Below are 16,546 nucleotides of genomic sequence, written 5' to 3'. Positions count from 1 at the left end.
CTTCACAATAGAATAAGTACATAAACACTTGGAGTGGAATTTCCTGTATTTCAATCTATGCCTGTTTTTTCTCATCCTTTCATGGGATACAACAGAGAAGATCCTGGCTCTCTTATCTTTGCTTACCTCCTCTCCCTGAGTCAGGTATTCATGCATGTGGGTAAGATCCTCCTGAGTCTTCTCCTTGGAGGCCGAACAATCCCAGCCCTCTCAGTCTTCCCTAGATGTGTGCTCTAAATCCTGAATCATCTCTGTGACCCTTTGCTCCAGTGTGTCCTCATTTATTGTACTGAGGACCCGTCAGTCCAGGTTTATCTCACAATCACTGAGCAAAGGGAAAAAATCCCTTCCCTTGACTTACTGGCCATGCTCTCCCTAACTCTTAGGGCTTTTTCCAACTTTGTCAGCTAATCAGCCCTTACCACTACTGTTATGTGTACTGTTTTTCCATATGCTTGGGAAATTGTGAAATATAAACATCCAATTCCATTTTTATAGTGGAATTAATCTAGCAACTATCTAATGTTATCAAGGTTTCCTCTTCCTGCCTGTCCTTGATAATTCGATACAAATTATCTTACTGTCACTGATAGGAGGTATTCAATATCTGGTATCAAACCATGTTGATCTTGAGAGCATTCCATGCTTATCTAAGATGAAGATCCTCCATTAGTACTTATTAATTAATGTTTTTTCATGATGAAGGAATTTTCCGGATGCTCTGGGTTTATTAATAGATGTATTCAAAAGCAAATTGTATTTATGATTATTAAGAAAAAAGGATGTATAGAATTATCTGATTGTATTGTCAAGTACATTGATTGTATTTTGTTGTGCATTTACAGGCTGACCAAGGTCCAAATGCTTGTGAATGTCATGTTTGCAAACAAGAAGCTTCAGGTCTAACAGCCTCTGCACTTGCAACTGGACGCCTGCCTGCTGGCCATCAGTTTATGAATCCTGAAAAGCCTGCACATCCTGCACTTCATCTTTATCCTCATATCCATGGACATATACCATTGCATACAATTCCCCACCTTCCTCGTCCACTTATCCATCCCACCTTGTATACAGCTTCCCCCTTTACACACAATAAGGTAAGCCTGTCAAGGTAGATGTGTCCCGATCCTAGGAAATTACTGTATGCTGGCATAAATTAGCAGGTGACTGAGCATCAGTAAAACTGTAAACATTGCTTTTTAAATCGTTGTCTGTTTGGATTCTGATTCCCTGTTAGAGGGAATAGTGAAGTGTAAGGAATGGGGCATAGTCAGAACTGGAGAAAGGCTCGCACAGCAAAACTAAGAGTAGTTTGCAACAGGAAGACTGATAATTTCCTTGCTTTCATTAGAAAGAATTTAGAGTCAAATGGGTCTGGAATGGTGGGAAGAGTAATGAGACTTTCGTCAGTATAATAGGACTAATTAAATCTTCATTTAATATATAGGAGGTCAAAATTTAATATTCCATTTTGGCGATAATGTTCTGAGATTTTTAGTTCAAAATGCTAGCACTTTTTTATTTTTAGACAGTTAGGCATAGGAGTCTTTTAAATGATTTTTGTGCTTTGAGAGAACTTGGTTTTTTGCAGGTTCTGCAAAATTCTTTTGACTCAGCATGTAATTAATGAAAAAGCAAGTGGTACAGAGCATGGATTAAGGCCTAGTGTCTCCTTTTGGAAGCATGAATCAAAAATTAGGAATTGACATTGATGTGGTGCCATTTCACATATTTCATTCAGTTGAACTATGAGCCCTGCTTAAAGGGGCAAAGACTGGTTACTATGATGCATTCCTCTCACCTTCCTTTTTTTGATCCAGAGATCTTGTGGTTGCAAGGAAAGAAGATTAGCTCACTATGATGATCATTGAGTAATTTTTAGCATCGCTATTAACATCAGCTTTGTTTGTCCTATCTTACTGTTACCTCTTCCTTCTCTGTTGTGTTGTGTTGACATTTCTTAACAGCCTACAGCCTTTCTTCTAACATCCCAAATTGTTGCACCATCTTCTGCCATCCTTCTTGCACTCTTCCCCATCCCTTTGTAGCAGTCTACTCAAGCTGCCATCCATGTGATACCCTTATCTCTGCTGTCATTCTTTTCAAAAGATCTTTGCATGGTGGAACATCTGCGGTGTATTTTTGAGGCTACACCAGCAGCCCCATGTGGAGTGGCAAGCTGCTAGCACTGAGTGGCTTTGTTGTACTGCCCTGATCTATTGGTTCTGGCACAGCACCTGAACCAGCTGGGCTCCGTGTGTTTTTGTTATGTGGGAGCTAGAAAGACGTATGTGGAAGCTGAAGCTTTAGGGAGCTTTTGTATTTGAACAGCCAGATGAATTTGGCAGAGCTGGTAGTAAAGCAGCTAATAAACCCCATCAGGTCAGGACTTGGTTCATTATATCATGGATAGGCTGTTCTGTCCCTGTGATGTTTCTTTTGTACCCACATGTGCAAGTTTTCTTTTATGGAGGATGCTTGAGCTGCTTCAGCCTTCCAGATCAGTCAGATAATGAAAATATCTGGATTAAAAAAAAAACAAGAGTAACTGGGTATATGATGAGTTTTCTTCATTGTGTTTAGATGTTAGTGTCTGAAATGTTACTGAACTCAGCTGATACTTGTCTACATCTGTCTAGGTTTTTCATTGCATTAAATGTAGTGCAGAAATAGGATAGAATCACTTCCCTTTGGCTTTTTTAAATGTGGTGGTAATTGAACGTAATGCTTGCACTGCTCGAGGTCTCTGAACCCTGAGCAACAACTTGCCTTTATAAAACAGAAAAAGTATTTCTGTGGGGTTTTTTGTTGTTGTTTTTGGTTGCTTTTAAGAACAGAAGGTTGCATTCATTGCTGTGAAGTTTTAAGTCAGGAACCTGTTAATACTTCTAGATGAGAAAAGCAGACAAATAGAACCAAGTTGAAAATGATGCTTTCAGATAACAGTGTTTTGTTTTCTACTGTGCTTGTTTCCAATCCTGAAGTGTTAGTAATCCCTTTATCACAGCTGCTTTGTGTAGTAATGGTTGTCATGTCACGGAGGATTGCTTTTAGCATCTTGGGCTTTGGAAGGTAATAATAATTCCTATTAAGTTGTACATTGACATAAGTACTTTTTTAGATGAAAAATGAGGATCCACCAATATATATTAACCCAAACATTTTTGGAGGATGCTTTATTTTGTATTCATCTGTTATCAAAACCTGAAGGAGAAGTTTATGATCATAAAACACACACTTGTACATAAAATCTGTGTAACACATTATCTGCTTTTAAAAATCAACAGAGTGATCTTTTTATCATTCTGGGAAATAACGTTTATTACCCTTAGCTTTTTATGACGCCTTTCACAATTGAAACAATTTATGATTTGAATGTTGCTGTTGGAGTGACTGTGTAAGCAAATAGAATATCAATGAGGAAAATACTCTCTATTTTTGTAGGCATTACCGCCAGCTCCAGTTCAGAATCATTCAAACAAGCATCAAGTATTCAATGCATCTCTCCAAGATCATATTTATCCAAGCTGTTTTGGGAGCACTCCAGATTGGAATAGCTCTAAATTTATAAGTCTCTGGGGATCAGAGATGATGAATGACAAGAACTGGAATCCTGCTACGTTTTTGCCTGATACAATTCCTGGTGAGGTTTTGTTATTACTTGACACTGACTAGTTAAAATCCTTCTGTCATGCAGTGGGATGTGGCATTTATTTCCAGGAATGATAGGTTTCATCATCATGTTCTTAATGAGATGGGATTCTGGCAGGGATTTGCTGCCATTTCTACTTGAGTGGGACTGAAAATTGGAAAATATACTCTCGCATCTCGGAAATAGGACTCCAAAGGCAAAAGAATAACAATGTTTTTCACCTCTGCTCACTGTAGAAATATTTTCATCTTGAATGTTTAAGACTGCAAAGAAATTGGAAGTCAGGGAGAACTTAAGTTGCTTTTTATCTGCCACAAGATCTGCTTATTTTCTATGGGACTGCAAGAGCACTGGTAATGTGGTACTGCATTCTCCTCCTTACCTTGCACAGAAATAAACCTTGTCATTCCAGAGGCATACACGTACGAAGAGGTTGATTTAAGCCAGGAAGCTTTTGGAGATATTAATGGTTGAAGTTAAATAGAAGAGGTTAATAGAGAAATAAGTGTGTACGTGCCTTTCCATTCACCTCATAGCAAAGAAGTAGAAAAGCTCTTGTAAAATGTAATTTGTGTGAAAAAGGAAGCCTGGTTTTATATTTGAATATTTTTCAAAGTGGTTTGCTGTTTGCTTGTATCGAGCTACTGAAGTGATGTTAAAAAGAAAAGAAATGGAGAAACTTACAGAGAACCTCACCAGTAGTGTAGCTTGTCTTTGTGCAGACTTGGTTAGGAGTACCTTTTCGAAGGGGTGATTGGTGGCAAGCTTCTGTGGGAGGTCTGATCACAAAGGTGTTACCATAGTTAGCTGGAATCACCAATAATTAAAGATTTCTTGTATCATGTTCATAGAAGAATGCGCTGCTACTTCATGTGTTGCAATTGTTGCATGGCTAATGTGGACTTCAGATATTGAAGTTTACATGCTTAGCATGTAATAAAGTATCCAATTTTAATTCTTCAATAAATGCATATGGATATGTAGCATCTTTGCTACTTGTTTGCACATATGTCAGGATTCTTAAAACTGTAACTTTAAGGTTATTGACTTCTGCTTTGAGACTTAGTAGCACATTTTATTGCATCTGTATTCAGGGCAAGAGATCCTTGGGAGGGAGGGGATCACTTTGCTGAACTGATTAAGCCAACTTGAACGAGGTGTCCTTGTTGGTCTTGTAGCGTCACATCTAAATTATTACATGTTTAATTCTGAGTACCATAAAGACAATTCTGTAATTCTGTGATACTTAATTATTCTGTGCACTTCAATTGAAGGGAATGATATACTAACGCCAGCACTGTCAGAAATAAGACCCGAAGCACTTCCTACCACATCTAGCAATGAAGGATCAGCTGTTACTGATGGCAAAGAAAAGAAAAATGCTGCGAAGAAGAAATGTCTGTACAATTTCCAGGATGCCTTTATGGAAGCTAACAAAGTTGTCATGGCAACCTCTTCTGCTACTTCTTCTGTCTCCTGCACAGCTACTACAGTGCAGTCAAGCAGCAACCAATTCAAAGTATCATCTAAGAGACCTTCATCAATAGGTAAGGATTTCTAATTCACACACTTTTTAGTAACTGTCTCCAGTACACATCGAAGTTCTATGTATATTTGCTGTAGTTTGTATTATCTTTAGTTGGTGTTCTTAATACTCCTGAGTTTTAATCTCTGTATTCCTGGCTTGAAGAAATTTTTAAGGCATCTTAATATTAGCATTTGGGACTCCTAGTAGGCAGATCAGGAAGTACTACATAGTTTTTAGAGAGGCTGAGAAAGTCTACCACTTTAAGTGACTGCTTGGGTAATTAATTGGATACTTAATTTCTTCCAGTTGTAATGTTGTTTTTTTTTCCCGTCCAAATTCAGGTGAAGTGTTCCACAATATTAATAAAGAGGACCATAGACATTCTGCACCAGTTGCACCACGAAATAGTCCTACCAGTTTAGCATCGCTTCCTTCGCTGTCTCCTGCTGCACTGTCTCCAGCTTCTACACCCCATCTTCCAAACCTTGCTGCTCCTTCTTTTCCCAAAACTGCTGCAACAGCCCCTGGGTTTGTGGATCCCCATTCAGGTCTTTGTCCTACTACGGTTGTACCTCCTACTTCCACCACAGACAGCTCTGTAAGTGCCCCACCAAGTGTCTGCAGGTGAGTCTGGCGCTTGGGTGATAGAATCAGTAAAGCATTGATTTCTGCGGAGTTGTATCTGTTGTTCCATAGCATGTGCTGTCTCACTGTTCTGCTGGGCACTGTAATGCCAGCTCTCTACAGACAAGAGAAAATAGTAGGTGCATTGCTCAGACTGACTAGCCAGGAAGTTTGAGCTAACTAGCAGTTACCTGTTGTTATATGTTATGTTTTCTCGTACTTTTCCCCTAATTAGAATACTGAATTTGAGCAGGTTTTTTTTTTTTCTTCCACTGTTTTGATCACTAATTTTTGATGAATTTCCTTTTCTGGGGAGCTGGAAGAGTGAGTTTCTTGCTTCAGAAAGAAGATGCGCATACGTTTTGGCATGTGAAAGGTTATGGCGTTTTCACCTTGCTAACATATGAACAAAGAAGTAATAACACTAGATGAGATCTTCCTTTAAATTCAATACTTTACAGTTACAGGAAAATCAGATCTGTCCTTCAGTCCTTCTGGAACCACGATATGTTCCGTAGTTATGCAGCCCTTTGGAGGGGATAAAAAAGCAGGTTTGTTCAATAAGCAGTTACAAAGCAGTGATTACAAAAGTGTAACTGCTTATTGAAGAGACCTGCTTTTTTTTTCCCCCTCTCAAAAAATTAAGTGACAAACAGGATCTTGTGGCACCATCTTGTTTTTAGCCGATCCTGAATTTTTTAAGTTGAGAAAAAAAAAATGTGTCTAGAACCAGGGGATTTTAGGAATAAGTTGTGGTATGAAGAGAGCTGTGCAATGCACAAGTGATAAGGCAGGTGACAGTTTCAAAACCATTCAATATTAAAGCTAAAAATTTCTGCCTCTGAAATTATTTTTCCTGGTTTAAGACAAAGAAGAACAGTTCCACAACTCACTTTGTAGGCTACTGATCTAGTGAGGCACCTGATGAGTTTTTCATAATTCACTTTACCATGCATGATTTTTTTCTTTCTGCTTAGTTTTGAGCATCTCCCTTTGAAAGCTACTGTATGAGGGCCTTAGAATTTGATACATCACTGGTGATTGACATCCCAGTTTGAGAATCATTGTTCCTGGTAGATGTAAATATAGCTGTATGCTTTTTTGTTTCTTTTCTTTCAAACATTATTTCCATTATTATCCAGATATTTTTTTTTTTTTACCAACTTTTACTTAATTTCACACAGTGATCCTGACTGTGAGGGCCATCGCTGCGAGAACAGTAACACTTACGATCATCAGCAGTATGATGGAGAGGAGAGTCAAGATGAAGACAGCTGTTCAGAGCACAGCTCAAGTACCTCAACATCCACAAACCAGAAGGAAGGAAAATACTGTGACTGTTGTTACTGTGAGTTCTTCGGCCATGGCGGAGTAAGTTGCTGGATTTTCAATTTTATTTTGCTTTTTTATTAACGTATCATCAGTTGCATGGATCTTATTAGACTGCAGCTAAGTGGGAGTAGTGTTGGAACTCACTGAAGAGATAAGTAGCAAAAGGAAGTTCAGTGTGTGGGCAGAACTTAATTTTCCTCTTTGAAATGAAAAATCGAAACAAGACCAGTTGAAGGCAAATAAAAAGTAATAAAAATGGCTAAAAGCTTTAGCAAGCAGTTGACTTGGATAATAGATCCCATGTTTGACTGTGAAACTGCAAATGGGCATTCTGCCACGTAGATATCTTCATGAGTGTGTGCTCTTATCTAGGGTAGTGTGATTATTTATAATGTGGTAAGTTCAAGTAAAAATGCACTTAATAGAAGATGATTTATTAAAAAAAAAAGCATTTGTAGCAATTCTATCTATAGAAATCTCAGTTCTTGAAGTATTCATTTTAACATGATACTAAAAAAAAACCCCAACAACTATCCTTAAAGAACTCAGGCAGTGTAAGTTTAAATAACATTTTTATCAAAGGAAAACCCAAACAATACATTCTCTGTTTTTATTATTGTAAACAATCTGCCTTAGTGGAGCATTTTGATAAGTGCTGACTTAATTTAAAAGGTATTTTAAAGAAATAGACTTCACAAGTTAGCAACAAGCCTGATACGTCTGTTGCCTGTTAAATACACCTTCAGGTATGCCTACAAACAACATGGAATTCAGTGCTCTGGTTTGAACTCCTAGTTTTTTTTAAGGTCTCTGCAGTTTCAAAATCTTGTGTTAGGGCAGTGAAATTTAGTCACGAAATATTTTTCTGATGTCCTTCAGCCACCAGCTGCACCAACCAGTAGAAATTATGCTGAGATGCGAGAAAAACTTCGTTTACGTCTGACCAAAAGGAAGGAGGAACAGCCCAAGAAACCGGATCAGATCTCTGAAAGGGAAAGTGTTGTTGACCATCGAAAGGTGGAAGACTTGCTACAGTTCATAAACAGCTCTGAAACCAAACCAGTTAGCAGTTCTCGGGCAGCCAAACGAGCAAGACATAAGCAAAGAAAGGTAAGATAAAAGAGTGTGTTTATCCTAAATCCTCACACTTTTGAATCTGTAAGCATGTTTTGTGACCTCCCTGTAAGTATATGACCATGTGCTGACTTGATAATAGTGGCCTACTTGGTTTTTTGTGTCATTTGTGATGGTTCTGTCTGTTTGCTTAAGTGAGGCTTGCTTACCTTTGCTGATGCTCTCTTAGAAGTTACTTAGACTAGGAAGAGTTCTCACAACGTTGCTGTCATGTTCTTAGTCTCTTTATGTCATCTTTATGTGGGAATTTCCCACACAGTTATTACATTTCAGAAATAAAAATCTGATTGTTGCACTGAATGGGCATTTTAGAAGTGCAGGAAGTTAGAAAATCAGTGTCTCTTTATTGGAATGATAGTTATGATGGATGACTGTAGGAAGGCAAAAAACATGAGATTAGTGCTTTTGAGAAAGTGGAGAAGTCAAGTTTTGATATTTGTAGCATGATTGCATTGGGCACCTTGAAAGGGGCTCACAGTGACACAAAGACCATCATAAGTTAGAGTGAAGTGCAAAGCTGCAAAGGAATGGGCAATAAAAAAGAAAATATATCACTTTCAAATGAAAATTAGTGAAAACATATAAAGCAAAAAAAAAACAAAAAAACAAAAAAAAAAAAACCTTTTAAATTTAATAAGGAAATTATTTTCCAAAAACAACATTTGCTGAGTTAACAGAGGAAAATGATTTTTCTAAGTTGAACAAGAGGAGAAATTGCTTTTCTTATTGCAATTTAGTTATCAATTTTAAGTGTGAAGTTTAAACTGTTTAAACCAACTGAGGTTAGTTGCTGGAAGTTTTTGTATTTTGATAATCATGTTATGTGACTTCACAGTAACTATTTTGTGTATGTGGCTTAGTTTGTTGGCACTAAGTCTGCATGCTGTAATGCTTCCATAGGTTCGAAAGACCTGGTATTCCCTTAACAGGGTGATGGGGCTTTTTGCATGACTTCTATAACTGTGGAAAAGGAATCCTCTGTAGATGCTTTGAAATGTGTGAGAAGAGTATATGAGTACAGTTGTTCTCAGCATATAGCTTTTGTTTTGCTTGTCATGCAAGATAAATGTTGCACAGTTTCAGGAACTTGCAGTAACAGCTGGTGAAAGTCCTTTATATCTTTGTTATATTTAGTTGTGAGCTTGCAGGTAACAAAATGTCATCATCCTTACTGTTCTTGACAGCTTTTAATGCATCTTAGATGTGCTTGCTGTTTTGTTTTGAGTTGCTTTTAATGATTACTTCTAATGTTAAACACTGAAACAGAGAAGCTGCTGGCATACATAGCAAGAGAACAGATAAGTGATGCAACCTATGACACAAGCTTTGGTTACCTCAGTAATACACAAGTAGATGAAAGAATCAAGTGGGAAATTTCATTTTCAACAAGTTCTTGTGATTGTAGAAATCTTTGGTATGAAGTTAAGCTTAGCAGTAGCAAAGAGAAGATGAACAGTTGGTACTGACAACAGTCAGGTGTGTTACAGAAATTCCAAAAGGATTTCAATGTACTTTAAAAGGCAGCTTTTTTTCTTTTGCTGCATGCTTGTGGATCAAATAAATTGGTTATGCAAACATTCTGAGACTTAATGTTTGCACAGAAAACGAGTAATGACAGCTAAAACTCGTTTTCAAAATCTGTGTCACTTCCAGTAATCTAATTGTTATTTTGTAGCTTGAAGAAAAGGCTCGGCTTGAAGCAGAAGCCAGGGAAAGGGAGCATCACCAGTTGCTTGAAGAGCAGAGGCGGCGAGAGGAGGAAGAAGAAGAGAGGCTGAAACAAGAACTACAGCGGCTTCAAGAACTTCAGCAGTTGAGGGCTGTAAAGAAAAAGAAGAAAGAGCGAACAAATAAGGACTGTCAAAAGGTGGACGTGCTTACTCAAAACTGTCAGGCAGCAAAGGAATCTGTCCCAAATGCACCTGAAGACATTCAGAATGGTACACTTGAGCAATCAGAAAAGATAGAAACCTCCTCTGGTTCACTGTCGAGACATGTGAATCACACAGAACAGAGGCCGCTTTCAGAGGCAGGCTGTGAACCATCCAATGCTGTGAACACTAGAGACTCAAAACTGCTTTATCAGAAAGAGGGGAGCGTAAAGCAGCATGAGCCCCTCTCTTTTCTGCTTGATATTATGCATCAACATAAAGAAGGAAACAACAAACAGAAACTAAAGCAAATAAACAAACCGTGCTCTGAACAAGTGAAAAAGCCTGTTGAATCCTCCAAAGCAGCTGAAATTCAGACTAAAACCAGAAACCAAATAGAATCCAAAGCAAAAGCAGCAGAGCTCCCAGTGCTTGCAGAACCTAAAAAAGAAGAGAAGAAATTAAACAACAACAACAAAAAACAGTTGAACCACATAAAGGAAGAGAAAGCACCCATCACAAGTGAATCCCCTTCACCAAGTGAGCAGCAGCAGAATAATAAGCTAATACTTGCAGATTCTCCTCAACCGAAAGGCAAGAACAAGAAAAACAAGAAGAAAAAAGGGGACAAAGTCAACAATTCCATTGGTAAGAAAAATCAAGTTGCTTGTTCGTTTTCTTTTTTTACTGTTACTACTTAAGTCCAGAAGCTTAAAATCTTTTCTTACTCAATCTGGTAATGTAAAACAAATCCAACAACAAAAGCCCAGAGAAATTGGTGTCAGGAAAACCTCGGGTCACTGTAACTTCAGTTTGTTTTTCAGGGTGCTCGCTGGTGATGCACAGTCTGAAGATAGCATTTTCCTTTTAGGATATGTGTATATGCTTCTAGTGAAGAGATGTAGAAGGCTTTAAAGCCTGAGTAAGGTAGCATATGCCTCTGTTTTGTCAGGTTTTGTCTGCTAAGAAAGGCAGTCTCATCCATAAAGCCTGTACTTGTTAAGAAATATTCCATATATTAAAGCATGAATTTGCTGAATTCCATTCTGAACTTGTGTAAAAGCAAGGATGTTCCTCAAATAGAGTTGAATTTCATCTAAAATAGTTTTAATCTGTGCACAAGGAAAATTATTGGATTTTGTTGTTGAAGAATAACGATTCGTTTATCAGTGGTAATAATTATTTTCATTTACTATTTACATTAACAGGTGTAGTAAACCGATTTACTATTTTTTTTCACTTGCCAGTGTGAAAATTTTAGTGAAATGTTGTTTAATTAAATATATTGAGTGTGTTCTCCATGTGAATATCAGCTTGTGCTAGGAAATAGATTTTATACACCCGATAAGAATAGTAAAAGCGTAGAAATTTGGATGAACTCAAACTCAAACAAAAAGTTGCACTGACATAATTTTCTTTCCATTGCATTCTTTTGTTCTGCTCTCCTGAAAGCCACTAAGGCCAATAGCAAAGCTGCTGAACACAAGCACTGCTAGCTGATTTGCCTTGGCAGCGGGCTGCTCTATCTGCTGGATCTGTTCCTGAGTGCACTTGGTCCCTCCTGGGGCTGGTGGTCGGGGCAGCTTTGTGGTACAGAAATGTCTGCTCAGAGCACACAGCTGAGGAGCAGCAGTGCACAAGTGGCGTGTTTGCTAGAATGACTTAACACTGCAGTTCATGCTGCTGTGCTGCCTGGTAAGCGTGTAGCACCTCAGTCCTCCAGTGGCACAGCACTGAACTTTTTTTCTCCTATACTTTAGTTCTTCTGAATACTATATTGTTACGAGGTTTTGTTTGCTTTGTTGTTTTTTAATTTACAGAGAACAGTGTATTCCAGTCGTTTAAGTAAGACAAAACTCTGATCTTTTCTGCATAGGGATGGGTGGTATACTGTAGAAGGAATTTAGGTCACTTCTTGCATCTTTTCTTCTCTTTTTCTCTGTGTATGTAGATACACACAGACAGATGCTTTTTCTGCTGTTAATACAAATATATTTAACGATTTCTGAAAGCTGTTGTTCAAATGTAGGAACATGAGTCTGATTTTATAAAGAGGTAATTGTGCAACTCTCTGGATCTGGTCTGGGTAGCCACATGGAGTAGTTGTCTTTAGAACTAAAAGAAAGGTGGTGTAATATGGTGTAATAATTTCTTTGGCTGTAATTTCTTCAAGATATTGGGTTGCTGGACTAAACTAGCAAAGGCACAAAAGATCAGCTGTGGAAAAATGTACAGGTATTGTAGAACTGAGGCAACAAAGAATTTGTTTCCAGAAGAAACATAAGGTCATCAAACATTGCTTCCGGTATGATCTCAGTTTCTTGAAGAAATAGTCTGGCAGAGCATTCTGACTCCTCTTTTTGAAGAGATTGGGATATAGGAAGCACAGGGCTTTCAGGTTCTTCAGAAGTAAGTTGCAAGGCAAAGATACGTAATTTTTGAGCTGTCAGGAAAGTCTTTAGGGAAGAGTTATCTGCTCTCATAGTTCCAAGGATTCTGGAAAGTAGTGCTGTGTGCTAGGTGTTTTCAGCTGTGTGCTTTGAGTCTTGCTGTCTTTGGAATGTGTTCTGAGTCTGCCTCAGAAAGGAGAACGGTGCATAATGCAAAGGGAGAATTAAAAGAAAGAGGAAAGGAATTGGTTTCTGCTGCAAATCACATTTTCTGAAGTATCTATGATAGAAAGTACAAGAAAAATAAGTACCGGGACAGTATAGTATACCAGTAGCTACAATAGCTGATGTTCAATTGTGACCATGTTAAAATATCAGAATAATGTTTAGAAAAGAATCCTAATCACAAATAGTGTGACTTGCACAAGCAACCTGTGATGTCCCAGAGGGGAACTGAAGTTCTACAAAACCAGAATTCTTTAAGTTTTTTCTTTAGAAATACAATTTCTTCAGTCTTTTCTAAACCTGCCTTTATGGTAGCAAAGCCATCAAAATTCAGGCAGTCAAGCACGATCTCCTGCCTGCCTCTTCCTATAATTTGATGTTTCTCATGTGTATTCCAGGCTTTTGGCATCTTTTGCAATCCATGTGATCAGTAGATTCTGTTACTTTGTCTCTTCCTTGTTTCCAATGTAACTCCTTGAAAGATTGAGCAGAGATAATAGTCCGAGGTTTTTAAGAACACATTTTCAATGACAAATTTGTATTAATTCAGCCTAAATGTGAATAATCACTGGTCTAAAAAGCTCAGACAGTTCTTTAAAAAAAAAAAAAAAAAAAAAAAAAAATCAGCTTCTTACTTTTCTTACTTTCTTCTCTCTCCTTCCCCTGTGAAATCTAATGTAATGTAATGTAATCCTTTTTCCTTTGTAGATGATGTTTTTCTACCCAAAGACATTGATTTAGACAGTGTGGAAATGGATGAAACAGAGCGAGAAGTGGAGTATTTTAAAAGGTAAAGTTCTGTAATTCCTGCATGGAAAGCTGTTGTGGTTCTTCCAGTATGCTTAGTGACCAAATCCTAGGATTGTCTTTGTGTCCCCAATGTTCTCATCAAGATTTTCAGAATATCCCCAGCTATCTTTTCTTTTCTATAAGCAAAATTTGAATATTTCTTTTATTATCCATGTGGATAAAATACAGACAAAATACTTGCTACTGTTTGTTTTTTTTTTTAAAGTGAAGTGATAAATACTATGTAAGGTGTTACTTATTGGACAAGTAACTTTTACATTTCAGATGCTATTTTTCAATATTTCATGAGTTTTATTTCATGAGGTTTTTACATGTTTATGGGAGGTATTACTTTGGAATTTTATACTGCGCATAAAATAGAGATAGCCCAAATGCAAATATTAGTTTCTACTAATGACAGAGGAGATGCTTATGCTAGTGCAGTGACAATAACAATAAAATGAGCTGGTATTTGAGCCTTTGGTTGCTTTTGGAGTTTGTTATTTATGTTTAAGTTCTTCAGGTAAGGGCGGACAGCTCATACATACATAATACAGTGTGTTCTTCCATAGCACTGTAAACTACTCACATGTATGTTGTTCAGTTATAGCTGGCTGTGCTAGTTGCCCATGAATACTTCTTAGTAAGTTTTTCATCATGATTTTAAAAAAAGATTTATAGATAAATAAACTTTCAGTAGTTGGATATTTCAGAATCGGTGGTTGTTTCACAAGACAACTAAAGCCATTGATTTTAAAGAGTAGGGCTTTTTTCTTTAAATCAGGCTTTCCATACAGATATTGAATCTTTTCTGACATACTTTTGATAGTCTGTGTGCTGGGCAGTAATACACATCTGAATCTTGCAAAGGACAGCTGCTTCTCTGTGCTGAGTATTCCTGTACAAAATTCGTATGTTATTTAAATCAGTGTTAGTGTTTTAAAATATCCAGAAATACTCTTGAATGACTGACCAGCTAACAGATTTAGCTGTTTAGATTGAAAGGTTTTATAGTTGGAACGTGACATATATTAAATAGTGCTGGTGAAGAAATGTGTTCTTTACATGTAAAAGTGTGGCTGAAATTTATACAGGAGTTTGCCGTAGATGATTCCAGATGAACAGCTGTAAAACAGTACAGTTATGAGTGTTAATCAGCTCGATACAATCTATTTAACTTTCATCTGTGAGGAAGTAACTGTACAGTTTGCACACACGCCAGTTTTCATGTTTGGAAGAGGTGCCTGAAATGCCCCTATAAATGCTGTTCTAGGCAATCACCATGGAGACACCTTTAATATGTGTCATTTAATAATTTCCAATGCAATCAACAGCAAGCTAGCAATATTTCTTGTTCTCCATGGCAGTAGGCTCCACGGGAATTGTTCTCTATACTGATTTTGTTAATTTATCGTCCTTTCTCGTTGCTTTGGAGCAGAGTGACAGATACATTATTACACCCTGACTTCAGAATTAATTTTGCAAACTGCTTCTAACTTTGGCATGGAAAGAACAAAAGAAATCTACTTGACTGTCCATTGTACCTTCCTATTTTTTTTCTTCTGTCTGTTCCCCTTACTTGGTTTTCATTTCTTGGAGAAAACATGTAGCCTTTGTAGCCTTCCATAGAGGGAACTCCTTCACATAGGAGTTACCTTGATGCTGTCATGGAACTTCTAGCCCAAACAAGCTACACCAGACCTCGATAAAGGTCCTGAGCATGAATTAACAGTCTCTGAAATGCCTTTTTCTTAGTGCGTGCCAACCTTTTCCAACAGATCCTCCCTAAGTATGCATTGTGCCCAGTGAATACAAGTGGATTTTTTGTGCTAAAGATTCTTTTTCTAGTGTGTGGACTCTTTGTCTGCTGTATTACAAACACCCTTTCCTCAAATATTCATTTCAAATGCCACTTTGCTGTAGTCAGACTGGTGTGAGGAAAGAGCAGTGCTCTGTGCCCTTGACTATTGTGCTTTATCAATTACCTACTATTCATTCTTGTTGTTACAGGGTTTTTGATAGATAGTCATGTCAGTTCTGGTTTTGGTTAACACCCAGTGAGCTTCTGTGCTGATAAATATGCAGTATTCCTTGTTTCTTCTCCCAATTGCTCTTGCCAATACAGTGGTGTTTAAAACAACCAGTTTCTGATCTACGTGGGTAATGGGCAAGTCATTTTTTTTTTTAATAAAATTTTTTGTGAAGTCTTGCCCTTCTGAATGGGAGCTGCCCTTCAGAAAAGGGATGCCATCAGTGGTGGTTTTTTTTTTTTGTTTTTTTGTTTTTTTTTTTTTTTAATATATTGGTTTCACTTTTCACTTTTTTTTTCAGGTTCTGCTTGGATTCTGCCAGACAGACAAGGCAGAGACTTTCCATCAACTGGTCCAATTTTAGCTTGAAAAAAACCACCTTTGCTGCACATTGAAATGACACAATATGGGGAGGGAATCCTGCAGGAATCAATGAACGACAACTCCACTTACCTGTCCTGCTGTGCTGAGAGCTTATCTGGTATTGAGCCAGTGCTGCCTTGCCTTGTCCCCAGTGCTGTGTGGATCTGCACTGAACCCTTTGGCCTGATAATTCTTGCGGACTGAAAAATTGCCACTTTCTACCTGAATTTGTTAGCTTGTGTGCTTGTAGTCTGTGAGTGAGACTTACTTGATTGTAGCTGTATGCCGTTGGAGATGAAACAATAGCTCTTTTCCATCTCCTTCTGAATGCCTTGGCCTCAAAGACTTTAAATTGCTTAGGCTTGGGTGGAGGCCAAAATACTAGTTTGCATCATCTGCAGTGGCTCCTGTCACTTCTGCATCTAGCTATGTTTTGTCATTCTGACTCCTGACAAAGGAATGGACCTGGTCAGTTGTGCTTTCATCTGCTCCAAAATTCTCCTGACATGGCTTCATGAAAAAGAGGCTCTTACAGGACAAGTATTTCCTCAGTTCTTTCACAATCTACTGTTTAAGAGTGTACAAGTTACGCTATTTGTGTTTTGATT

At 37.8% G+C, this 16,546-nt stretch overlaps 1 protein-coding gene across 1 annotated transcript in view; it reads left to right on the top strand.

Annotated features, from left to right (window-relative positions):
* Positions 1 to 15,970, top strand: part of FAM193A (family with sequence similarity 193 member A) — a gene marked incomplete at both ends in the record, with an annotated part of 70,930 nt that extends 54,960 nt beyond the window's left edge. The window contains 9 exons of the mRNA XM_079534850.1: positions 846 to 1,097; positions 3,445 to 3,643; positions 4,927 to 5,199; positions 5,522 to 5,804; positions 6,989 to 7,175; positions 8,016 to 8,246; positions 9,946 to 10,789; positions 13,465 to 13,546; positions 15,877 to 15,970. Coding sequence (XP_079390976.1) covers positions 846 to 1,097; positions 3,445 to 3,643; positions 4,927 to 5,199; positions 5,522 to 5,804; positions 6,989 to 7,175; positions 8,016 to 8,246; positions 9,946 to 10,789; positions 13,465 to 13,546; positions 15,877 to 15,970 — 2,445 coding nt within the window. The remainder of the gene's footprint in view (positions 1 to 845; positions 1,098 to 3,444; positions 3,644 to 4,926; positions 5,200 to 5,521; positions 5,805 to 6,988; positions 7,176 to 8,015; positions 8,247 to 9,945; positions 10,790 to 13,464; positions 13,547 to 15,876) is intronic.
* Between the last annotated feature and the right edge of the window lie 576 nt (positions 15,971 to 16,546).

Source organism: Tetrao urogallus, assembly GCF_951394365.1.
Source record: "Tetrao urogallus genome assembly, chromosome: 4".
NCBI lineage: Eukaryota > Metazoa > Chordata > Aves > Galliformes > Phasianidae > Tetrao > Tetrao urogallus.
Note: the sequence above shows the minus strand (reverse complement) of the source record. Positions and strands in the feature narration are given on the sequence as shown.